General features: G+C 34.3%; 2 protein-coding genes across 9 annotated transcripts in view; one reads left to right on the top strand and one right to left on the bottom strand.

Moving 5' to 3' along the window:
• LOC142226407 (uncharacterized) overlaps positions 1-27596 on the bottom strand; it is a 47950-nt gene that overhangs the window by 16310 nt on the left and 4044 nt on the right. Inside the window, exon 3 of one of the 3 annotated variants that reach the window (XM_075296410.1) lies at positions 2537-2877. The exons of 1 other annotated variant lie outside the window; for it this stretch is intronic. In XM_075296410.1, the coding sequence (XP_075152525.1) occupies positions 2663-2877 (215 nt within the window). In that variant the 3' untranslated portion in view covers positions 2537-2662. Of the gene's footprint in view, positions 1-2536; positions 2878-3414; positions 3625-27596 lie in introns of those variants that run through there. One more of the 3 variants, XM_075296411.1, reaches the window with a different exon arrangement.
• Positions 1095-25954, top strand: LOC142226406 (PI-PLC X domain-containing protein 1-like). Of its 6 annotated transcripts, none has more exons than XM_075296409.1 (4): positions 1095-1291; positions 21698-22695; positions 25335-25608; positions 25679-25954. In XM_075296409.1, the coding sequence occupies exons 2-4, from the start codon at positions 21753-21755 to the stop codon at positions 25914-25916; spliced, it is 1455 nt and encodes a 484-aa protein (XP_075152524.1). In that variant the 5' UTR covers positions 1095-1291; positions 21698-21752; the 3' UTR covers positions 25917-25954. The 6 variants fall into 6 exon arrangements, with proteins under 6 accessions (XP_075152524.1, XP_075152519.1, XP_075152518.1 ...); XM_075296404.1 differs by lacking the exon at positions 1095-1291 and adding an exon at positions 13534-13670 and having other exon boundaries at positions 21245-22695; XM_075296403.1 differs by lacking the exon at positions 1095-1291 and adding an exon at positions 13602-13733 and having other exon boundaries at positions 21245-22695.

Raw genomic sequence — 27596 nt, 5'->3', positions numbered from 1 at the left:
GCAGTTATAATTTCAAATTGTCTGCCAAAAAATTTAATAGAATGAAAAGATTTATACAAAAGAACATTTGTTACTACAAAGTAGGTTCTAAATCCTATTTTCCTTACGTTTCGTAAAGCCGGCAGAGAACTGAACTGGATGACGCCGACGCAAACTGTATGATATTTGAGAGAAGCGCCGACAAAAACTGCACGATATTAGAGAAATTTTCCTCATTACTGCCACCCATAGACCTTTTTATACATAGATGAGCCACGGGTGTCAAACTATGTTTGACAGTTCCGAAGATTAAGAATAAACGAGAAAAATAAGAGCACGCTTACAATCTCTTTCGTTTTCCTTTTTGTAGTTTGCCAATTTTACACAAAATTAGAACGTTTATGATGCAACAGAGGAGTTATAAATAAATTAATATATTAAAAGTTCATATTTGAACAAAAAATTGTGACCAAAATCGCGAAAATACGAAATTTAGTTTTGAGCAGCATTGCTCTTTACGAACAACACAAAAGCAAATGCACGAAAATTAATGTTTGGGACTGACTCTTTACGAAAAAATCAAAACGAAATGTCAGAAAATTAATTTTTGGAACTGACACATTTTTTTTAAAGAGAATAGTGGATCATCTATGTATTGAAAGGTCTATGCTGCCACCTACTAACGCAGTTTCTCTTCACAGTTTCGTCCTCTTGTCTTTTTAATCTCTCTGTGGTAGCACTGTTCAGTGTTGCCAGTTTTTTTTTCTCAACAAATCAAACTGTCATATATTAACAGCGTCATCTACAATGCTATCCTTTAGTTTACGATGCTGTAATACTACTATTCCTCGCAAGGGGATGCTTGCATTTCCTGCCTCTGAGGGATGTGGATAAAGTTGGCCTTTTACCAACGTCAACGAAATCAAAAACACTAGTATCTACTTCTTAAAAAATCGGAGTTTTCATAATTTGTAACATGTATAAATAAATATTTTAAAATGTTATGTTAAATCAATTTCTACTCTCTGTTAGAATAATAGAGAGCTTAGTTTTTTATCTCTCTCTCTCCCTTTTGCCCTATTGATGACGGCAACTTTGTTTTTGTTGTATTCAGTCATCGTCAACAACTACAGCTGACCACACGCAAACATTAGCCAACTATACAAGTGGCATTCATCAACATTTCGGTTCATGTTCTCTAAATAAATTTATTCTTTTAATACCAAAAAACGCACAAAAACATTGTAGTTTTCTTCTGCTATTTGATAAGAACTTTCTTAATTAGTGAAGTTACATTGCAATATACTTAAGAGTAAGTAATAATTAATTATCTCGCAATAACGTTTTGTTTTTACAATTTATTGACAAAAACGTACACAAAGAGAACATTAGAGTGTGTCGACTTATGGACGAAATAATATATTTTCGCATTTTAAATTAATATACTGGATATGTTTATTATATATATTTCTTTATATAAAATTGCTCTGACTAGTATTAAGGTAAATTGGCCTATTGAGAACTGCTCATTTTCCAAGAATTTAACAGTTGTAAATTATAAGTCATGCTTGGTCTGCTTACGAATTCAATAACGTTTTACATAACTACTGACGTAAACATATTTTTGATTGATTATTAAATTTATTATGCAATATTTCAATTAACATCGTTAGTGTGTAAATATAACCATAGCGATAGGCGGTAGGCGAACACTTATTTACGTGTATTTCTTATGGGAAGCCCAAAATCCGCGACGGAATACCGTGACGGCTAGCGGCGTGTCGCTAAATTAAAACTTATTCTAACTCATTGGCGAAAACTGGTATAGTGTTGCCATCGCTTATAAATTTTTTTAACTCACCACTAGGAATATCTGTTGCCTGGACACGTGTAGATTATTTTTTCTTGAAATAACTCAACAAATAACAAGCCATTGTATGTTTTTATTCAACTTCATTGTTTAATATTGTCAAAGCGTGCTGTATTGACAACAAAAACGCTAGGAAACGTAAAAAAGGGAATTATTCGCCGTCAAGCTTATTGTATTTGCCGTTGCGGCAAAAATGTTTCGCCTGCCGCCTATCGCTATGGTTATATTTACACACTTAGTCTTCGACGGGGATATTAACAAAAAAGAAAAAAAAACAAAAATGCAGGGAGAGTTAATGGAGAACGAAAGTTAATTGCCAATTTTTTTGTAAAAAGGTCTCTGCCATTGATTATCTATCTATTTAACGGGTTTTAAATAAGAGAATAATACTTTCCTTGCAAATAGTGTTAAATTTCACTTTCAATCGAACGCCAAATATCTGATGTTTTTTCGCGGTAATGTTGGTTACATCTCTGAGTGATTCAAAGCTTCTCAAGGTGGTGTCACACATAGTGATTCGCCACAGATATACTCAACTTGAACGAAGACTCGTATAGCAATCCTTGAGAGAGTATTTCAAACTGAAAAATTTCCCTTAAAGATCTCCATCTCCGAATCTTTCTATAATAAATGGGTTATTCCATATTACCTTATTACACACAAAAAAATAAAATATGAATTTGTACATAAATTTGTACATTTTTATAAATTTATGGACTTTTTCATAAAAAATATGTACACTTACATAATATATTGTTTTCGTAAATACTTGTTTTGAAATTATAATTCTTTTAATAATATATATGGATGGTTTCATAAAATCAATGAAACTTTACTTAATATATCAAAAAATACAGGTTTTCTCTTAGCGTGAGAGAACCACAACATCGAGTTACTCTCATATGTAACAATACAAGCATATAATACGAGACAAAAAAAACGAAACATAACGTTGTGAAGGCAACACGTGTGTTTGAGTTTTTCAGTACAGTTTGAGTCGCCGTCGCGAATCGAAGAATTTTTTATTGCTGTAAAAAATTGACAAAAAAAGAAAAACAATATTGAATGGAAGCGTTGGTTCTCATAAGTAATAGAAAATATTATAAAATTATGTTCTTTACTGGTTGGACTTTAGTAAATGGGTTCATACATTTTGACCAATTATGCAGGCATTAAAAATCAGGGGAAAATCTTAAGGAAAGGTTACATGTATTGCATGACGTTTTTAATATATATTATGGAAAAGTACATATTTTTCAATGACGACAAATATGTATACTTCATTTATAATATTAAAAACTCCATTCATACCCTGCCAACATTTTTTGAATTTGGGGACGCTTCTGAGAATCCCCACAACGTCGAAAACATTCATATACGACATCAAAAACTCGTCGGAAAAGCGACGTCACTATTGAGAAGTTGTACCACGCCAAGTTACTACGAAAAAGTTTCTCATCAGTGCAATTATTAGGTGCCTATTTAGATCAATTTCGAAGGACGCCAATAAGAACCCCTGCAAACTATCAGAAAAAGTGCATTTTAAGGTAATTGTAGAAGAATCATTGTGGTCAAGTAAAACACGATTGTGTAGATGTTTATTGATTTGATTAAACATTTATAATTTCTTATAAATATAACATTTTTCGGTTTATCTCATCACATTTAACATAATATTTTGCATTAATAAAAGAATGATGTTGAGTTTTAAGTAGCAAGTTACATATTGCAGCGTCTATCAGCCAGTTTGTTTATTTTCGATGGAGACAGCGTGCCTGGAAAAATATTTGAAAAACGATCACTTTATTCTATTTGGAAAGTCGAAAATGGTTCACCATATACCTTTCACAATTTTAAGCGTAATATCTATGTTTTCAGAACTTTATTTTCGTTTTTATTTAAATAAAATATAACAAGCTGGTAGCGCTTGGCGTTTCACAAAAAAATAAAATGGCTCTTCTAACAGTAGTGATGGCAAAATACTTTCATGTACATTTTGTACTTTTTGATATGCTTCCCCCATCACAGTTCGCGATGGTTGTGGTGACATTTACGAGTCTGTGGTAGCGATAAGGATAGGTTAGGTTAGGTTAGGTTAAAGTGGCAGCCCGATTAAGATTCAGGCTCACTTAGACTATTCAGTCCATTGTGATACCACATTAACTAAAAGTACCTATTACATATGGGCACTTCTAGTTTTAACCGCTGAACCTTCTTGATTATTTTTCTTTGTTGAACCAACCAGATTGTTCCAAAAACAGTAGCAGACTGCTTAAGTTAACGTTTTCCAGATCCGCCAGTAATCTGAAGCTATATGCTCCTAAAAGTTGCTTGCGCTTTACACAAAATGCAGGACACTCACACAAGAGGTGTTTAATTGATTCTTTTTCCTCCGCATCATGACAGCTCATACAATAGTCATTATACTTCGCGCCAATAGTTTTTGCAAAATCGCCTATCAGGCAGCGACCCGTTATAGCAGATATCAGGAGTGATATCTGACGTCTCGAGAACATTAGCATATCTAGTGTGCGGTTTAAGTTGAAATGGGGCCATATTTGCTTGGTGTCGTTACAACCCTTGCAATTCTCCCATCGAACATTTGCCATCATAACAGCCTTCTCACGCAGCATGAGCTTGCAGGTAGCTAGGGGCATACCAACAAATTCTAGTTCCCCTGGAATATGTAAGGTAGTCCCTAGCCTTGCCAACTCATCCGCTTCGCAGTTCCCCGGTATGTTCCTATGGCCAGGCACCCATATTAGGTGAATATTGTACTGCTCAGCCATCTCATTGAGAGATTTGCGGCAGTCGATGGCCGTTTTCGAGTTGAGGAACACAGAGTCCAAGGATTTTATTGCAGGTTGACTGTCTGAGTATATATTAATGCCCACATTTTTTGGAACATTACTTCTCAGCCAATTCGCCACCTCTCTTATTGCTAATATTTCAGCCTGAAAAACACTACAGTGATTAGGTAATCTTTTCGCTATTCGAAGTTCCAGATCATTAGAATATACTCCGAACCCCACTTGTCCATCCAATTTGGAGCCATCAGTGTAGAAATCTATATATTCTTTATTCCCCGGGGTCTGTGTGCACCACGCCTCACTGTTGGGGATTAGAGTCTCAAACTTTTTGTCGAAAAGTGGACTCGCCAAAGTGTAATCCACTACGTTAGGCACATCTGGCATTGTTTTGAGGACAGAACTGTGACCGTAACCTTTTTCCGACCACAGCGATAGTTCGCGCAACCGCACAGCCGTTGTTGCAGCTGACTGTTTGGCCAAAATGTCTAAAGGCAATAGATGCAGCACGACATTAAGGGAATTTGTTCCTGTCTTGCTGAATGCGCCTGAAATACACAAACACGCCATACGCTGAACTTTATCTAAACAAGTCGGTTTCTGAAGTGCCGGCCACCAGACTACAACACCATATAGCATTATAGGTCTAACCACTGCCGTGTATAGCCAATGCACAATTTTTGGTTTCAGTCCCCACTTTTTTCCTATTGCCTTTTTGCACGAGTACAAAGCTACAGTTGCCTTTCTCGCCCTTTCTTCAATATTAAGCTTAAAGTTCAGCTTCCTGTCCAAAATAACGCCAAGGTATTTTGCACATTCACCAAAGGGAATTTCAATACCCCCTAAGGAAATAGGCCTAACCGTGGGAGTTTTGCGATCGTTGCAGTACATGACTAATTCTGTCTTTGCAGGATTTACCCCAAGACCATTGTCTTTCGCCCATTTCTCAGTCATCCGGAGGGCCCTCTGAATAATATCTCTGATTGTGGATGGGAATTTTCCCCTGACTGCCAGAGCCACATCATCTGCGTATGCCACCACTTTTATCCTTTCTTTTTCTAGAGTAACCAGAAGGCTATTTATAGCAACATTCCAAAGAAGAGGTGATAGGACTCCTCCTTGGGGAGTGCCTCTGTTCACATACCTTTGTATGTTTGCTTGTCCTAGTGTGGCTGAAATACGTCTCTTCATTAGCAGTTCGTCTAACAGCCTGAGTATACATGGATCAACATTCAGAGTTATCAGTCCATTTAATATCGAGCTCGGATGGACATTATTGAACGCCCCTTCGATGTCTAGAAACGCCACGATTGTGTATTCTTTGACAGATAGTGAGCTTTCAATAAAGCTGACTAGTTCATGTAGTGCGGTCTCAGTAGACCTGCCCTTCGAGTATGCATGCTGTCGTTTCGAGAACAAACTTGAATCGATGCTAGTTCTAAGATAAATATCTATCATCCTCTCCAGAGTCTTAAGTAGGAATGAGGATAAGCTGATTGGTCGGAAATCCTTCGCCCTCGAGTGAGAGGCTTTTCCCGCTTTAGGTATGAAAACGACTTTTGTTTCCCTCCACTTTCCTGGGATATATGATAAGTTGATACATCCTTTATATATCACCGACAACCAGGGGATAATTTTGTCAGTTACAGCTTGTAACTCCGCCGGAGTAATTCCATCAGGTCCAGGGGATTTGAATGGTCCAAAGCTATTTAGCGCCCATCTTATTCTAGTTTCCGATACAATTTCCTCGACAGGAAACGACCGCTGAGCAACTGTGGCACCGCCAGTACATGGTTCAACCGTCTGATTTCCAGGAAAATGTGTGTCCAATAGTACCTCCAGCGTCTCCTTACTGGACGTTGTCCAATTGCCCTCCGATGTTTTAATGAAACCTGGAGCGGAGTTGGTGGATGCTAGAACCTTCCGTAGTCTGGAAGCCTCGGACGTATTCTCAATACTGCTGCAGTAAGCATTCCAAGAGTTATGCTGAGCCTTTCTCAGTTCTCGCTTGTATCCTCTCAGATTCTTCTTGTAAGCGTCCCAGTCCTCAGGGGCTCTGGTGGACTTTGCCTTGTTAAAGAGCTTCCTGCAGGATTTCCTCATATTACTTAATTCCGTAGACCACCATGGTGGTCGATGTTTCCCCCTTGGCTTTCCTCTAGGGCATGCAGCTTTCAGTGAGATGTTGAAGGCCTTAGTAATCCGCTCCACTGCGTGTTCGATATCTTGCACATTTCTCATATTTGTCTCTGTTATTTCCGGTATCATCATATTGAACGATTCCCTATACCTATTCCAGTCAGCTTTCCTAACATTTGGCGGAAATATGATCTTGGTGATATGAACATCAAATTTGAAACTGATGTAGCGATGATCTGAGAAGCTGTGTTCACTTAAAACCTGCCACTCAGATATCATTTCATTTAGTTCTTGCGAGGCCAAGGTGATGTCCAAAACCTCTTGCCTGTTTTTAGTGACAAAGGTTGGGACATCTCCCTTGTTGCAAACTACCAGATTAGTACGCAAAATAAACTCTATTAGCGACTCTCCCCTTGCATTAGTATCACTACTTCCCCATATACTATGATGTGCATTCGCATCGCATCCCATAATGAGTTTCGCCTTTGTTTTCAGTGACTCCTCCACTAAGGTCTTAACGGCATATGGAGGCATCTCCCTGTCATGTCCCATGTAGACCGAAGATACCCAATATTTGCATTTGGCTATTTCTAAACTTGCAACGACAGTGTCTGTATTGCACATTGACGGAAGCAGAAACAAATTGAGCTCGTTTTTAGCAATTATACAGGCTCGATTTACATCATTACCAGTATACTGCAATAGTTTGAACCCCGGAGTACTTAATTCACATATTTTGTTTTTGTAAACATATGGTTCTTGAATAAGAACTATATCTATGTCCCCTTTCATCAGGAGAACTTTTAAGGCAGCACATGCAGCCTTACAATGATGAAGATTTATCTGGAGGATCCGTAGGACCATCGAGATTTTCAACAACCGTCACATCAGCCGCTTCGATCGAGTCATCAAGAATGTCCTCTTCAGAGATATCGGTGACTCTCGCAATAACCATAGGTTCGACTTTGGTGAGTTCTGAGGCAATAGAAGCCTCCTCACGCATACGGTATCTATCCATGTCTTCAACTTTGGTATCTCCCTCGACTTCGCAAGAGGATCCGCTTACTTCTGATTCAGACAGAGGCTTGTCCATTTCTGAATCCTTTAGCTGATCGTTTTTATACACCTTCATTTGGATATAATGAAAGCCATAACATACACGGCCCTGGGATAAGGATGAAATGGAACTTTGAAATGCTGGCAGGGATATAACAAAATATCATAAAGTTTGCGTCGACGTGTCTCTCAAATGTACTGCCGTTTGCGTCGAAAAATATCATAACATTTGTGTTTTTCATAAATTTCTGAATAAAATCCCACAAAAGCAATACCAAAACGATTGTAGAAAATTAAAATAAAACGTATGTGTATATTAAAGCGAATATTCATTATGGTTTTATGTGAATATTGCCGTTTAAATTTATTCCTGGGCAGAGCTGCTTTGAAAAAAATTGACAAATAAAACAATTTTTTTCTCATAGCCCTCATGGCTGAATAAGGAGGTTGAATCACGACAACAAAAACAACAAATTTCAATATGTTGTTTACAATTTTAAGAAGTCAAAATCAGCTGATAAAAGAATCGTATGGCATTTGTAAAAATGGCAATTATTTATTCTTTCAATTGTCCTGAAAAAATAATTCAAATCCAGAGAAAAATAAAGGTTCAAATTTAATTGCGTCGCCTATGAGTGATTGTGAAGTGGATAATTAATCCGAGGAACGCCGATATGAAACAAATAAGACTATAATACCCACAAAAGTTAAGAATGGAAGTCAGTCAAATGGATCTTCGCCATCTATTAACAACAACAGTTTATGATGCAGTTTAAAAACTGATGTGCGTGGTATTTTGGGTCTGGAATATGTTATCAAGATACTCAAGTCATCTTTGAACAATTCTCCAGCTATGAATGCGCGAGTTTGTTTGAGATGCATTTGCTATACAGTGTCATTTGGAGAGCTGCAATCACCATAAACATATGATTTTGACATCTTAAAATTTTGTCGAAATAAAAAAATTGTAATCATATGGGCCCATGATTTAACCTTCTTGTTCAGCCATGATAGCCCTCTACACTTTGACATTTGTTTTCTCTTTATAGGAGCACAATGCTTAATCTTGTTATACTCAATTATCTTTGAATAGATAGTTTGTAGTGTTGCCAGGTGATTTTTGAAACTTTCCCCGAAATATTAGAAAACCCCCAAAATCTATATTTTTCATTGGCGCTAAAGCAAATTTAATTCTATTTCAGTTCATGGAATTATTATGTTTTGAAAAAGTTTTTAGCACACACAGTTAAAATGTAAATTTTACTATCACTTCAAAAATTCACGTAAATCGGGGTAAAACTTTGGTCTCCGGTGGTCATGAGAGTGTAAACCGGGCTAAATGTATATATTGGAGCTATATCTAAATCTGAACAAATGTACTTCTTGTGCAAAATTTGAAGTAAATCAATGTGAAACTATGGTCTCAATGGCTATATAAGTAAATAACGGGCGAAAGATATATATGGGAGCTATGTATATCTAAAGGGGGAGATCGGTTGATAAACACGTCAATTATGACCAAATCGGTGATAAATATAAATGACAGATATATATCTAAATCAGAACCGTCTTTTCCAAAATCAATAGGAATTGTCTTTTAGCCGAAGACACAAAAATACATGACATAAAAACTAAAGGATGAGTCTCAGACTGGTCCTTTTTGACGTTACATACAAATGCACAAATTTATTTTACCCTCAACCATATAAATGTTGAAGGGTATAAAAATTGTCTGGCATGATCTATCTTCGAACGTTAAGTCTACAGACATACACTGAAAATAATATTTACTTGATATTAAAGATTACGCAACCTAAAGTTTAGAATGCGCAAATTTTATTTATTTATCCCTCCGTTAAAGTCGCATGTCTTTGAAGTAAGGCTAATTTTCCTTAAAGTTAAGAAACACATTTTTGATTTAAAGAAATTGTCCTTAAATTAACAGAAATATTAAAACTTTAGATTTAAGATACAAACGCTTCAAATATAGGCTAAGACTTATTTTGAGGATTTAGCGTCTTTGGTTTAACGTTTTTTTTAGAATTAAGAAAACATTATTTACTTTGAAGTATATGTTATAATTTGGATTTTTAAACTGGCATTTGTTTGTACGTTAGTATCTTTATTAACTAATAAACCGCGAAAAGAGAATGAAAATTTGATAAATGAGATCTGTATCGTAATTTTAATTTTATTAGTCCTAGATTTAAAGCCAGATAGGTCGCTAAAAAAGTTTTTATTTTAAAGAAGCAGCATCAAATTTTTTTTGAGTGTAGAAAACTCTATGTTCCCCATCAATGGAAGTTGCGATCATACCGTTTATAGATCGATTTAAGAATTCAATGGAATTCAATTGGCTTAAATATTTTTTAGTTACAACAATATTAAATGTTTTTAAAATTTTGGTTTAGCCGAAGCCTAAACTAATTAAACAATTTGAAAATTCGAGACGTAAAAAGAAAACTTTTCTAAAACCGCAAAATTTAAAATTGTGAAAAAATCGACTTTTTAATTTTAGTGGACTTTTTAAAATTGGCTTTTAGATAAATTTTGCAAAATGTGAGAAAGTTTTCTTATTTTAATTATTTTTTGGTTATTTTAATGACACAAAATAGTTCATATTTTTTTAAGATGAGTAAATTTTTATTTAATTGTGTTCACAATTTTTTAAAATGAATAAATTTGACAAATAAAACAATTTTTTTCTCATAGCCCTCTACACTTTGACATTTGTTTTCTCTTTATAGGAGCACAATGCTTAATCTTGTTATACTCAATTATCTTTGAATAGATAGTTTGTAGTGTTGCCAGGTGATTTTTGAAACTTTCCCCGAAATATTAGAAAACCCCCAAAATCTATATTTTTCATTGGCGCTAAAGCAAATTTAATTCTATTTCAGTTCATGGAATTATTATGTTTTGAAAAAGTTTTTAGCACACACAGTTAAAATGTAAATTTTACTATCACTTCAAAAATTCACGTAAATCGGGGTAAAACTTTGGTCTCCGGTGGTCATGAGAGTGTAAACCGGGCTAAATGTATATATTGGAGCTATATCTAAATCTGAACAAATGTACTTCTTGTGCAAAATTTGAAGTAAATCAATGTGAAACTATGGTCTCAATGGCTATATAAGTAAATAACGGGCGAAAGATATATATGGGAGCTATGTATATCTAAAGGGGGAGATCGGTTGATAAACACGTCAATTATGACCAAATCGGTGATAAATATAAATGACAGATATATATCTAAATCAGAACCGTCTTTTCCAAAATCAATAGGAATTGTCTTTTAGCCGAAGACACAAAAATACATGACATAAAAACTAAAGGATGAGTCTCAGACTGGTCCTTTTTGACGTTACATACAAATGCACAAATTTATTTTACCCTCAACCATATAAATGTTGAAGGGTATAAAAATTGTCTGGCATGATCTATCTTCGAACGTTAAGTCTACAGACATACACTGAAAATAATATTTACTTGATATTAAAGATTACGCAACCTAAAGTTTAGAATGCGCAAATTTTATTTATTTATCCCTCCGTTAAAGTCGCATGTCTTTGAAGTAAGGCTAATTTTCCTTAAAGTAAAGAAACACATTTTTGATTTAAAGAAATTGTCCTTAAATTAACAGAAATATTAAAACTTTAGATTTAAGATACAAACGCTTCAAATATAGGCTAAGACTTATTTTGAGGATTTAGCGTCTTTGGTTTAACGTTTTTTTTTTAGAATTAAGAAAACATTATTTACTTTGAAGTATATGTTATAATTTCGATTTTTAAACTGGCATTTGTTTGTACGTTAGTATCTTTATTAACTAATAAACCGCGAAAAGAGAATGAAAATTTGATAAATGAGATCTGTATCGTAATTTTAATTTTATTAGTCCTAGATTTAAAGCCAGATAGGTCGCTAAAAAAGTTTTTATTTTAAAGAAGCAGCATCAAATTTTTTTTGAGTGTAGAAAACTCTATGTTCCCCATCAATGGAAGTTGCGATCATACCGTTTATAGATCGATTTAAGAATTCAATGGAATTCAATTGGCTTAAATATTTTTTTAGTTACAACAATATTAAATGTTTTTAAAATTTTGGTTTAGCCGAAGCCTAAACTAATTAAACAATTTGAAAATTCGAGACGTAAAAAGAAAACTTTTCTAAAACCGCAAAATTTAAAATTGTGAAAAAATCGACTTTTTAATTTTAGTGGACTTTTTAAAATTGGCTTTTAGATAAATTTTGCAAAATGTGAGAAAGTTTTCTTATTTTAATTATTTTTTGGTTATTTTAATGACACAAAATAGTTCATATTTTTTTAAGATGAGTAAATTTTTATTTAATTGTGTTCATAATTTTTTAAAATGAATAAATTTTACCAAAATTGTTTCTATCTGAAACTTCGTATATTTCTAAAGAGCAGTGTACACTAAAATAATACTCAATTATAAAATATAAATTATAAAAACAATATTAAAATGCCATAAAATAGGGCAAAATTTAAAAATAAAAATATTAAAATAAAAAAATTATTAGTAAAATCACTAAAAATCGTTATTTTTTAATTTTTGTGTTCAATGGGCGTTGCAAATATGTCATTAGAATAAAAGAACGTCAAATTATAATTCAACCATATATTGTTGAGCCATTGCATATAGCTCATATATGGAAGCTAAATTTAAATCTGAACATTTCTAAAAAATAAATTCATTAAATATTATCATATGAAAAATTGATCGACGATGAAATTCGATCTCTGTGTGTGGTTTCAAACCTCTCCTGCGGAATGTTACGAATGGGAGTAAAAAGTACTAATATTTATGAAATTTAAATGCTAAATTAAATTTGATGCTAAATTATTAATAGAAAAAAGATAAAATCAATACTTAATTTTGAAAAGAACATTTTTCGCCTAAATACAAAAAATAAATGCTTAATTTAGCTGAAAAATATTAAAGTGGTCACACTGCTAAAGAGATTTTCACAATTTTTGACACCAAATTTTACCTTTAACATAAGACATTTTCTTAAACAACAGAAAAAATTTGTTAGTTTTAATAATATTTCTTCAATTTGACAAAAAGTTTCATACTATTTCATGTTGCAATTGGTAAAATATTTCAGTCAACAATTTCTAAAAAAAACCTAAATTTTCTTACATGGTGGGTTCACTTATTTTGGGTGTATGTTTTCCAAAATCAAATAAAAAAGGAATAACTTTACCAAAATTTTACCTTTTACACCTACCCGAGGACCAAATATTTTTTTTTTCATACAATGCAACGTATAATTATCATTAATTAAAAGAGAACAATACAAAAATAACAGCAATTTCACGGTACTAACAATACATTCCCCACCCTTCAAGTTAATCTCAACATTTCATTTCATTGATTAAGAAAATCATGGAGATTAATTTATACTGTCATACATCAAAAGAGAAAGGTAGAGAATGAGAAACCCTCTTCATGCAGATCATAAAGAAAGAAATGTTCAATGCGATGCTCGTTGGAACTGTCAAAACAGCTTAAGCCATTAAAACATAAATGATTCTCAGAACAATCTCACAGGGCAATACGCTCAAAGAGTCGTTTTATATTTTGTTTGTTTGCCATGATTCTACCACAGTAGCTTCTTACTACTCTAGTTCGGCTGTAGGTCATGATGATTATGGTCATGATGTGGGAGCGACGACCATAGAAACTCATTTCAAATAAAGTCGCCATCAGTTCAGATTCAGACTTTATTAAGAACGGTGCGAAAAATATTCATATCGGATTAAATTATTATTACTCAGTCTTAGAAACAACGTGAGAACTTAATTCCGAATTAAATTGAAATATCGGAAATATTTGTAAACAATGAATAGATGTGTAACTAAAATTGAATATCAATGTGTTATTGTTATGCGATCAAACGGAAATGAAAATCTGAAAAAGATACAACTGGGAATTTCAATTCTATTGAATGAAGTGAAAAAAAGCAACTCAAAATGGCTAATGTGTTTTAGAGCGAAATAATTTCTCTTTGTTTGCCCAACGAAACAAAACAAACATTTTAGCAAAAAAAATGTATAAGTTTCCAAGAAAATAATCAGCAAATCTAGAAATGCATTTTAAGTCATAGAAAAAAATAATTATTTACATTGTTATTGTACAAATGAAAATGAAGACTATACAGTATTAGTAGCCTAGTTTACTTCTAACTGGGTTAATTGTAATTTGTAGAGTACTGCACCACTAATAAAAATAAATTTTTGAAAATGGATAACACATGTGTAAATGGCCTATATTTCGGCGTGTCCGAAACTTAAGTCCCCTATTCCAAGGATAAGATACAGGAAAATTTCCTGTGGACCTTTATGGGCAATTTTTGCTGTGGCCGCAAGATATTCAAAAATTGGGTTATTATGGGGACTGTTGAAAGTCAGATAATGAACCTCTCGTCCGCTGATACTCAAATGTCGACTACTGCTAAACCGTATTCGGAACGTAGTCTTAAATTACTTTGAATGGAACAATCCATTTTTTTTATAGAAAATGGGAAATAATAGAATATATTTTGATAAATTGGTTAAATAAGATCCGGTGGCAGCATCGAAACGCTAAAAATAGTTGGGACCGGTGCGTCTCGACGGCTTCATTCTCTGTTGTAAGATATGGATCTTGTGGGACCATTTCAGTTAGGGATATTAGAAGCAAATAATAAGCAATATGAACAAAGAAGACAATCTAAAATTGGTATATGTACATGATAGCTAACTCAAAGTGTTACCAAGTCCACAAAGCTATATCAACCGAAATTAGGAATTCAAGCACCATCATATTAGCTTAATTGATAGCTCATTAAATTTTTTTATAAGCCACCAAATACAATTGCGCTTTAGTTAATTGAAAAAGAAAGTTATTCGTGAAAGAGTTCAAACGCCATACAGAACGTGACAAATACATCTGATATAAAAAGAAGAAGATTTAGAAACAATACAATTCTTATTTTTATTTTTGATTCGACCTTTTCTACACAGAAAAAATATCAGCAAAATATTTCCAATTAAAAAGTTAATTGAAGTTGAAAATTTTTTCAATTAATAAATTGATACAATTAACTTTTTAATCATGATAGAAACATTAAGTTAATTAAGTCAATGATTGAAAATTTTAAAATTTTTAATTAAAAAATTAATTGATACAATTAACTTTTTAATCAAATTCGGAAGACTAAGTCAGTTAAAAAAGTGATGAACATTTTTTAAAATTTTTAATTAATTTTTTTTTTCAAACAATCAATTGTTAATCCATATAAAAATTCTAAGCCAATTCAAAATGTAATTGAAAATAGTTACCTTTTTTAATTAATAAATTAATTGAGTTTTGCAATCAACATCAATTAAATTTTTAATTGAATCAATTAAAAAATTAATTGAAATTTGCTGAAAAAATCAATTAATTTTTTAATCAAGAATTTTTTCTATGCCCAATTAAAACTCTGATTGATTCTATCATTTTCGTGATTGAAGACATTTCAATTAAAAAATTAATTGGATCAATTAATTTCGTGATTGAATCAGAAAATTTTTTTTGTGTGTAATTGTTTTTAGACATCTGTTGTTGCTTTTGGGCTTTTAAGGTCAGATATTTTTATGCGAATAGATTAGTTTATTCCATTTTTTCATCCAACGTTTCGCTGGGTGATTCCAGCTTCTTCAGGGATGGTATCTTTATTGAATATTTACAGCCGTATTCATAAAAAGTTAATTGACGTTTATTGATAAACTATTTCGTGAAAAATAGCATTCATAAACGATTAATAGCTTACCAAACCTTTAACAAGTCTTTGGTAAATTGTACAAATTTATTGTAGGATGTACCCTTCTTTAACTCTTTGATAAAATTGCAAAATGCTTTTTTTGGGCAATACCTATTAATTTATCGCTGTTTTATGCTACACACAAAAAAATATCAATTTATTTGATTGTCAATACAATTAAAATTATGTTTAAATTTGAGCTAACAACGTAATTTGTAAATACAATTACGACTTTAGTCACTTTAGCAACCAATTTTGTTATATCAACAAACATTTTGTTATATCAACAAAATTTTGTTGAACTTAAAAATTTTGTGTAAAAACAATTTATTGTAAGCTCAAAAATTATAATATTATTTTCTGTGTATTTTGTATATCATTATATGCCAATGCGTATAAAATGGGCGATCTTTTCTTATAAAAACCCTATTTTGATGCCATTTTTCAAAATACTAATCCAAATAAGAGAACTGCAGAAATAGACGTACAAAATTCATACCTGCCAATATTATGTAAATTTAACGTCATCTTAAACTTCCTTTTGTTACTTTAATGAAAAATGCGTCGAAAATTAGCTCGGGAAATTAAATAGATGAATTCCATTAGACTAGTGATGTGTTTTTAATAGCAATAGACTTTATATTCGAATACAATCCGGTTCGATTAATACTAATATTGATACTACACCCAGTTTAAGTTAAAATGAACTCATTGTGAAGAAAGTTGAACTTCGTATAGCGCCAAAGACATTTTTATTTGTTTGAACGATGTGATTTTCGTAGAAATTAGGAATAATGCATTCCATATATTAGTTAACATTTTCCTATATTTATATACCACTATACTACAGAATGAAAAAATTTTAATTAATTTGAATTCATATATGGAATGATTTTATTGAAATTTTTTCATTCATTTCGACAAATCTTACACATTTGTGGTAAAACTTTTACTTCATAATTAGAACTGCTTACCTTCGTTTTTAAATACAATTTTTATTATTTCTATAAGCAATTTTATCTTCAATAAAAGACATGTTTTATTAATATATTGAATATATTTATTAAGAATCAACAGCATCGAATCTCTTTGAAATATTAGTTTATTATTCCACTATTTCCAATTTCCGTGTGATATTATCAACTGTAAAACGCACTTTTTCTTCTTCTTGTACTTTTCACTTTTAATAAGTTGCTGCCTAACGATTTTGTCCTCCTTTTACAATTTCAATACCTACAAATATAAAAAATCATAAAACATTTTTGTTGCAAAAGGTAACGTCACTGAATATTACCTGATAATTGAAGATTCCAAAATGAAGACAAATGAAAGGGTTGTTATTCTGCTGGTGTTTTCTTTCTTTATACACTATCACGAACATTGATAGATTTATTTAAAAAAATGAAAATTTTTCTCACTAATTTAAAATAACAAATATTTTATATATTTTATTTGTTATTTATTATATTATTTTACCATATTATATTTTAACAATCTCTCCGTATACCAAAACAACGCGATTCCAACTAAAAAAACAACCGACGCGCAAATATATCGATTACACCCACGCGCAAACACATCGATTACGATGACAGGTATATTCTAACAAGTGTGTTTCCTTAAGTTTTGAAAGGATTGCATACTTCTTAGTACGAATGAACTAAAATATTTTTCTATGCCAAGTGTTGTTCGTATGTATGAAAAACTTTCTATTATAAAGGAAGTCGCAATTATCATTTTATAAGAAATTTTACTAATTTTGAGGAAACTTGGTTTTAGTTCGGTTTTTGTTTATTTTTACGAATGCTTTGTTATCGGTGAATAAAATTTTCTTTTTCAGTAGTAAATTCTTATACCCAGCGAAGAAAATAGTATGAGTAAAATTCCACGCCTTATTCTAATTAATGAACTATTCCTAACTGCTTACAGTTTGGGATTTTTTTACTGAAACGAGTAAATTTTATTATTTTTCACAAAAATTTACCTTAATGGAAATAAAATGGATAAACTATATTGATGAAAATTTTTTCCTTTAGTTTCGAAGGCACTTTTTTCTGGGTGTAACTTATTGACGAATTTTAAAATGTTTGTATATTGTGAGTAATGCATTCTGTATAAATTAATTTAGCCTGGAAAATTATGTTTCTCCACAGAATCATTAAAATGTTGAGACTTTATTTTTATTAAGATCAACCGGTTATAATTCGATCTTCATCACTACGATGAAAATGACAAGATGTAACGACATGTGATGTATCGCATGATAACTATAATAGTGTTATTAATGATAAATGAATACCTATTTTTATATAAGGCTTATAGAATAAAAAGAGTTTAGAGTGCACGTTAATGATTTTTTATGAATAAGGCCGTTAATCTTTAGTCTGGTTATTTTCTATTGCACTTTTAAAGTTTTCTTATTCGCTAACATATAACATGAGACAAACACATTAGCTCGGGAAATTAAACGCCACTATGATTCGGATGGGATATTCGTAGAGTATTCCCCTACCGAAGTCATTACACAATTTCCTCTCTTCTTTCAATGTGTATCACACCTTGTAAGACCTAGAGAAACGTGGCCATCAGCTTTCAATGTGACGGAGTTTATATATAGCAGATATAAGGAGTGATATCTGCGTCGTGACATCGACACTAACATATCTAGTATGCGGTTTAAGTTTAGATGGGGCGATATTTGCTTAGTGTCGTTGTAACTCTTGCAATTCTCCCATCGGACATTCACCATCATAACAGCCTTCTCGCGCTGTATGAGCTTTCATGTATCCAGATGTATACCAACAGATTCTAGTTCCCCTGGAATATATAAGATAGTTTCTAGCCTCGCTAACTCATACGCTTCGCTGCTCCCTTGTATGTTCCTGTGGCCAGGCACACATATTAGATGAATATTGTACTGCTCAGCCATCTCATTGAGAGATTTGCGGCAGTTGATGGTCGTTTTCGAGTTAAGGAACACAGAGTCCAAGGATTTTATTTCAGGTTGACTGTCTGTGTATATATTTATGCCAATATTTGTTGGAACATTACTTCTCAGCAAATTTTCTACCTCTATTATTGCTAATATTTCAGTCTGAAAAACACTACAGTGATTAGGTAATCGTTTCGCTATTTTAAGTCCCAGGTCTTTAGAATATATTCCGAAACGCATTTGTCCATTCAATTTGGAGCCATCCGTGCAGCGTTGCCAATTTAGCTTTTTTCCCGCTAGATTTGGCTTTTTTTGAAGACGTTTAGCCGGAAAAAAATGCATTTAGCTTTTAGCTTTTTTCTGGCTTTTTTTCATGACCCTTTTAGCTATTTTTGGCTTTTTTTATTTTCGACATGTTTCTATTGAAATATGGATAAATCGGCGTTTTTATCTAAGCTTTGCTGCAAGTATAAGGGTTTCCACATATTTCAAAGCTCAGTTGAAACATTAATAATGAGTCCAGCCATTATGCGGGCATTTTTGTAGCAAATACACCTTGTTGTAAAGTTTTTTCATTATATACATAAAAGTTATCGTAAACTTTAAATCTACTATTACCATACAAATTTGTTAGATAAACTGTCAGTAAATTATTGGGAATATTATCATTTGACTCGTTTATCCTTTTTATGTTATTATTATATTCTAAAGTTATTACGATATTACTAAATTAAAATAGTAGATGTGAATAGCTTTGTGCACTGAAAAAATATTGTCGTCTCCTTAAAATACGAACGCGAATTTTGGTTATAATAGCATTTGTGAATTTCTTTTATATAAACTGTTTTCCTTGTCCAAAAGACGACAAAATTGTCGTTTTGTCCTTAAAATTAAGTGATTCAACTTAAAAATGGGTATGTTTTCATGAAAGAAGGAAGAATTAATGAAATAGTCTTTAAATGTGAGGAGATTTTGCATCTTAACCACAAACCAAAATAGCGTTCAAAAATAGAAGATGTTTTTCAACACTTTATTTTAAAAACATATATAGAATAATTTCTACTTGAAGTCGAGTCTGAATTTGGAAATTTAAGTTGGCGTTAGCACGTTTTTAAAGCAAAAGGAAAATGTTTTTACTGGGAAATGTAAACTATAGGAATTTTCTACAATTTAAATAAAAGTAATGTATTTCGAATTTTTCACAATTGCAAAACCAAACTAAAATTTTATTTAAAAAAATGACAAATCATTTTTTTACCAAATCCAAAGCATGCTTAGATCATTTAATATTTTAAAATAACGAGTAAATAAAATAGAGGTGTTGGGAAGGTAGCTCCCACAAAACGAAGGACTTCCAGTAAAAAAATTGTGATAGTAATCAAAATGTATCGAATACGCAAACAGAGCTAATATGCCTTAGATATTGTTACAGTCTCACAGAAGTGGAATTAAAATGAAAATAATATGCATTGTAAGTGAAATAAAGCCTTTAAGTTTGTTAAATTTCAATCAAAAATGTGACTTTTGATACAAAAAAATTTAGCTTTTTTTCTAGCTATTTTTTAGAATTTTTTAGCTTTTTTTAGCTATTTTTTTGAGCAAATCTAGCGGTTTTTGGTGAAACAATTCTGGCAACGCTGCATCCGTGTAAAAATCTATATAACGTTTATTCCCAGGACCTGTGTGCTCCACGTCGCACTATTGTCGAAAAGCGGTTTCGCCAGAGTGTAATCCAGTACGTTCGGCACATCTGGCATTTTTTGAGGACCACAGTGTGCGTTTTTTTTTCGACCACAGCGAAAGCTCGCGCAACCACACAGCCGTAGTTGCAGCTGGCTGTTTGGCCAAAATGTCTAAAGGCAATAGATGCAGCATGACATTAAGGGAATCTGTTCCTGTCGTACTGAATGCGCCTGAGATACATAAGCTCGCCATACGCTGAACTTTATCTAAACAAGTCGGTTTCTGAAGTGCCGGCCACCAGACTACAACACCATATAGCATTATAGGTCTAACCACTGCAGTGTACAGCCAATGTACAATTTTCGGTTTTAGTCCCCACTTTTTCCCAATTGCCTTTTTGCAAAAGTCAGCTTAAAGTTCAGCTTCCTGTCCAATATAACTCAAGGTATTTTGCACACTCACCAAAGGGAATTTCAATACCACCTAAGGAGATGGGCTTAACCGTGGGAATTTCGTGTTCTTTGCAGTACTCGTATATGACTAGTTCAGTAGTAACAGCAAAAAACATGCCTGCTCTCCCTTTTTCTCTCTGAAATTTCAAAAATAGTCGATACCCTTCTATCGGACAGTGGGGCTAACTACTTGAGGGACCGCCCTCGTATATATATCAGTAGATGGATCAGTCACCCGAATTACTATTATTCGGTAACACTTCAAAGAATACCGTTAGGAAAAAAGTTTCCTTTGTAATGTAAACATTTTGGGCAAACGGGAAGATCAGTAAATCAGTTTTGTAATTCAAAGCAATAACCACAATGCATAGCTTATAATGAGTCTACAAATAATCCTGCCATAAATGGATAGAATAGTTTATCGGTCATTTGCCCAATACAGTGCCTTTAATAAATGTTAGCCGTTTTGTTTTGAGTGATTGTGCATATAAATAGAGGCTCGTCTAAATAGCATGATCCCAGTCCAAGGTGTCATTCTAAATTAAAAACAATTTAAGTCTGAATCTCGATCAACAAATTCCCTGTCACTTGATGTATTTGTGTATAGTATGATCGTTTGTATAAAGCCATACACAGAAAAACAAACTAAGAAAATTCTTTGAGAAAAAACAACTACAAAAACGTCACTACCGGCACTAGAGTTGATCGTGTTGAGATGTCGACATCACATTGAAGACAATCATAATAATCGAATAATCAAATTTTATAACACTGAAAATAAATTGAATTAAGTCAAGAGCGGTATATACGCCGGCGGACAAGGAAAATTTACCTAACTTAATTATACTGCCAGACATAAAGAAAGAACGAACGAACGCAGGAAAGCACTTCAAACAGGGAATATAACAGAAATATCTACAAAGAAATCGAATACACATTTGAAAATGTCCCCTAATTCCCACAGCCACAATGTGCTCAAAATTTTCGCACTGATCTTCATTTTTCAACTCACGTTAACAATGTCAACGGAGGCAGCAACTGCTGTGAGAGGTGACAGCAATGACTTCTGGGACTTGGGTTCATCGCGACCAGATGATAATCCCTCAAAATTGCGACTTTGGTTAACTATAAGTGCACAGAAACGTTTTCTGGAAATATCTTGGATTAATGCTCCAGCTCTAGAAGATGATAGGATTATGCTAACTTCAGGAGAACCCCGTAGCTTCGAAAAGCTAAAATATATACCAACGGAAAAAACTCCAATGGCCCAGTTCAGTAATGAAGAAGAGGACAGATCATTGGCTGTGAAAGATGAGGAAGAGGAAGGCAGTGGCTCATTGAATTTTGGGACCTCCACTACAGCAAAACCCTTGTCGGCGTCATTATACAATGCCGAAGATATTCACTATTGGATATCTAATAATGGTACAAATAAAATTGTTGCTGCTCTCAAGCCCACAGCAAATTCGTTATGGTTTACCACTGGTGTCCCTTTTGATTATAATCTTTCCAAAGCTGTAACAATACATACCTCCTGTTATGGCTATTGGGCTACCTATGTTAGTGGTGATGGTACGATTTTAGCTTCAACCTGTTTACGTGCCTTTCCTCGTTGGATGAATGAAATGAAATCTATTGTGGGGCCTTTACGGTTTCGTGATCTATTTCTACCCGGTTCTCATGATTCAGGCTCTTATCGCTTAAATTTCAATCCCTTAAATCATGAAAATTTGGTTACGAAGTATTCTCTGTGTCAGGATGATGATATCCGTGGCCAATTGATGCATGGTATAAGATATTTGGATATACGTGTTGGTTATCATCGCAATACACCTGAGATGTTTTTCATTAACCATGGCATAACTCGACAAAGACCTCTTGTGGAAATAATCGACCAAGTCAAGGAGTTTGTGGAAGCAACAAATGAAATTGTCATATTTGGTCTAAAGGAGTTTCCAGTGGGTAAGTACAATACTGCATATTGTATTTCGATAAAATTACTACAAAATTTGTCAAAAATGTTGTATTAGCAGTTGCAACGATGGGGTTTTCCCCAAGATAAATCTCACAGGGCCAGGTTACGTCACATACACATTTTTTTGTCAATAGGGAAGATAATGCTTAAGGAGGAAAAAGGGTGTTTATTGTGACCCATATCTGGGTCACTCATAATATTTTCGTCGCCGTTATGGCAGGCACTTCTGCCTGCAGGATTGTGCTGTGGTCCGGTAATCGGAATAGGTTCTCGGTTACTGGGTCCACCACATAGACGCCCAGTCCCATCCTCTCACCCATCTTCGATCCATCTGTGTAATAGGTGGGTGAGAGGACGGGCGTATATGCGAAGGACCCAGTCACCGAGATCGATGTATAATTCTGCTAAATGGGGCTTGTGATGAACGGACAATTGTGCTCGTGCTCGGAAGTCGTATGCCGAAAGCGTGTCGCTCACGATGTGGAAGAGATAAAGCAAACTCACATCTATATAGAGACCTCTCCTCTTGAGTAGGAGGCGAAATTGACGTATTGAAAAGTCTTACCACTAGAGAGAAAGCTCTTCTGTAGTGCCAAGTGGAAATGTAGGGGAACGAGGAAATTTACGACTAGAGAGACATCTCCCATATAGTGTACCGATGCAGTGGAAAACGGAAACTCACAACTATAGCGTACTCTCATCTATTGTAAAGATGGGAATGTTTAAGGGGACTAGCAAACTCACGAATACAGAGATTCTTCTCTAAAGGTGTGCGCGTGAGTGAAATTTACTTACGCACATTCACAAAGCAAAATGTTTATTCACGCACGATACGTGTTGCCACTCACGCACATTCACGAAATGAAAACCAGTACTCACGCACGAACTACTTTTAAAGAAGCACGCTCACACACGATTCACGAACATTCATGTGAATCACGGTAAATTCACGAGACTCACAACATTTGCCAACCAGGAATAAGCAAAGGTAAAAAAATTCATGAATAGAATATAGTTCAACAGCTAAATTAATTTCAGTTAAAGGCCGGTACTCTGTTCGGTTTTCGCGTTGAAACTCCATACAAAATTAAAAATGCGAAAAACTAGCGAAATTTTTCCATTTGTGGCACTTTGTTTTTTTTTTCGAGTTGAAAAACTGACGTTTATAGCATGGCGCCATTTGCAATGTGAATTAAGAAATAATTTATTTATTAAAACTATTTGTGTGGGTTTTATAACACAAACACGGATTATATTTTTGTTCCGAATTTAATTCAATATCGCTCCCTGTAAAATAGCGCTCCAAGTTACATAAATAAACACCGCTTTCTATGTGCGAAATAATGGTTTCTATAAAAATTTTTCGCAAGAATGAACATAGTACCGGCCTTAACATACGAGTAAGAAATCTTGATTTTTTCGCGATTTTGCAGAAATTTTATTCACGCACACTCACGCATCAGATATTTGTTTCAGTCACATTCGCGAGAGTTGCTTCAGATTTTGTTCACGACTCACGTGATTCACGCGTGTCTCGACAGTTTCCTGTCACGCGCACTCTATTCTTCTATAATAGTTTTTTACTTTCTGGTTTTTCTAGTTAAGGAACGCACTATCCTCTACGTATTACCTAATTCTCTTTTAATATCGTTGGTTCAGGCTTGGTGCCATATCTCTTTCTAAATAGTGGGATCTATATTATGTGAAGGAAGGCCATTGACGGGTGATATGCCCCCATTGTTTCGTCGTCCTTGCCGCACACTCCACATTTGATATCGTTGGTCACTATTTAACCCTCAACTCCATTTGCCTCGCCAGATTTCTCGTAGTCGTCGTACTCTCTTTCAGGAGCCACCATGGTGCAATGGTTAGCATGCCCGCCTTGCATACACAAGATCGTGGGTTCGATTCCTGCTGCGACCGAACACCAAAAAGTTTTTCAGCGGTGGATTATCCCACCTCAGTAATGCTGGTGACATTTCTGAGGGTTTCAAAGCTTCTTAAGTGGTTTCACTGGAATGTGGAACGCCGTTCGGACTCGGCTATAAAAAGGAGGTCCCTTGTCATTGATCTTAACATGGAATCGGCAGCACTCAGTGATAAGAGAGAAGTTCTAAGTGAGCCTGATACATCGGGCTGCCACAACACCTAACCTAACCTACTCCCTTTCAGTAGTTCTTTGGTCCTGAACCCGTTCGAGTTCTCCAATAGAACTCATGTTGTCCTTCTGATTTTGAAAGACGTTGTTCTACACTGCTACATAGGGGCTCAGCCCAATTCCCTTAAGACAGCTCACGCGCACTCTTGCGTTCTCTAAGTTCTTGGTTACGGAATGTATATATAAATAACTAGTGTAAGCCACCATGGTACAATGACTAGAATGATCACCTTGCATACAGATGATGATGGCTCAATCCCAGTATCGGGATTGAGCTTATCATTTAATATCTTTGAGTATTTCAAAGTGCAAGAACAATGGACTGAAGAGCTTAAAATAACGGGATTCAAATATACCTAACCTAACCGAATCTATAGTATATATGCAATGTTTAATATCATATTTATGATTTGATAATTAGCAAACTTCAATATACATATCTACTTCTTTACAATTTGTGTTTTTCAGGTTTTGGAAAAAATTTAACTGTTCATCATAAATTGGCACATTTTCTTAAGGAACACTTTGGCGAGTTAGTTGTCCATCCATCAGCAACATGGCGCGCTACTTTAAATGACATTTGGTCTCGTCGCCAAAATGTTATATTGGGATATGATAAATTGGAAGTAGTACAACAATATCCACATCTCCTATTTGGCTCTGTAGAGCAAAGATGGGGTAATGTTCAAAAATGGTCCGATTTGGAAGCATTTTTAAGAGCAAATAGTGACAATGATGTTTCGTAAGTATTGGATTGTTAATGAAAATAATAAATATCCATTAATTATCTCCATTAAATATGCTTCATATAGACGACTTTCAAGCCGGCCGGTTGCAGATATGGCAGAGCTTACGCCTAAAGCCTGGGATGTTATAGTTAATAAATATGGAGGACTACGTAAAATGGCCGATCGCATCAATTGGCGCGTATCGCAATTGTATGCCAATGATTTGGCAACAAATGCAAACATTGTTGCAGTCGATTTTTATCGTGGCACCACTATCGTTGAGACCGCCTTGGATTGGAATAGAAGAAAAATTGTATATTAATAGAGATGATTAAATAAAAACGTTGAAATTTTGTGGAATTTTTAACTTAAACAAGTATATACGGCCGTAAGTTCGGCCAGGCCGAATCTTATGTACCCTCCATTGCGTAGAAACTTATACGAAAGACTGTCATTCACAAATTTCAACTCACTCAGATGAAATTTGCTCCTCCAAGAGGCTCCAAAACCAAATCTCGGGATCGGTTTATATGGGGGCTATAAATGATTATGGACTGATATGGATCACTTGTAGCATGGTTGTTAAATATCATATACTACCACCACGTACCAAATTTCAACCAGATCGGATGAATTTTGCTTCTCCAAAAGGCACCGGAGGTCGGTTTATATGGGAGCTATATATAGTTATGGACTGATAGGAACCAATTCCTATATGGTTGTTGGATACCATATACTAACATCACGTACCAAATTTCAACCGAATGGGAAGAATTTTGCTCTTCCAAGATGCTCCGGAGGTCAAATCTGGGTATCGGTTTATATGAGGCCTATATATAATTATGGACCGATATCGACCAATTTTTGCATGGGTGTTTGAGGCCATATATTAACATCACGTACCAAATTTCAACTGAATCAGATGAATTTTGGTCTTCCAACAGGCTCCGGAGGTCAAATCTGGTGATCGGTTTATATGGGGGCTATATATAATTATGGACCGATATGGACCAATTTTTGCATGGTTGTTAGAGACCATATACTAACACCATGTACCAAATTTCAGCCGGATCGGATGAAATTTGCTTCTCGTAGAGGCTCCGCAAACCAAATCGGGGGATCGGTTTATATGGGGGCTATATATAATTATGGACCGATGTGGACCAATTTTTGCATGGTTGTTAGAGACCATATACTAACACCATGTACAAAATTTCAGCCGGATCGGATAAAATTTGCTTCTCTTAGAGGCCTCTCAAGTCAAATTTGGGGGTCCGTTTATATGGGGGCTATACGTAAAAGTGGACCGATATGGCCCATTTGCAATACCATCCGACCTACATCAATAACAACTACTTGTGCCAAGTTTCAAGTCGATAGCTTGTTTCGTTCGGAAGTTAGCGTGGTTTCAACAGACGGACGGACATGCTCAGATCGACTCAGAATTTCACCACGACCTAGAATATATATACTTTATGGGGTCTTAGATCAATATTTCGATGTGTTACAAACGGAATGACTAAGTTAATATACCCCTAATCCTATGGTGTATTCTCAATACTGCTGCAGTAATCAACTCTTGGAATTATTACTGCAGCAGTATTGAGACTACGTCCGAGGCTTCCAGACTACGGAAGGTTCTATCATCCACCAACTCCGCTCCAGGTTTCATTAAAACATCGGAGTTGCTCAGCGGTCATTTCCTGTCGAGGAAATTGTATCGGAAACTAGAATAAGATGGACGCTAAATAGCTTTGGACCATTCAAATCCCCCGGACCTGATGGAATTACTCCGGCGGAGTTACAAGCAGTAACTGACAAAATTATCCCCTGGTTGACGGCGATATATAAAGGATGTATCAACTTATCATATATCCCAGGAAAGTGGAGGGAAACAAAAGTCGTTTTCATACCTAAAGCGGGAAAAGCCTCTCACTCGAGGGCGAAGGATTTCCGACCAATCATCTTATCCTCATTCCTACTTAAGACTCTTGAGAGGATG

This window comes from Haematobia irritans, chromosome 2, assembly GCF_050003625.1.
Source record: "Haematobia irritans isolate KBUSLIRL chromosome 2, ASM5000362v1, whole genome shotgun sequence".
NCBI classification, from domain to species: Eukaryota; Metazoa; Arthropoda; class Insecta; order Diptera; family Muscidae; genus Haematobia; species Haematobia irritans.
This window is presented reverse-complemented; position numbering and strand designations above follow the sequence as displayed.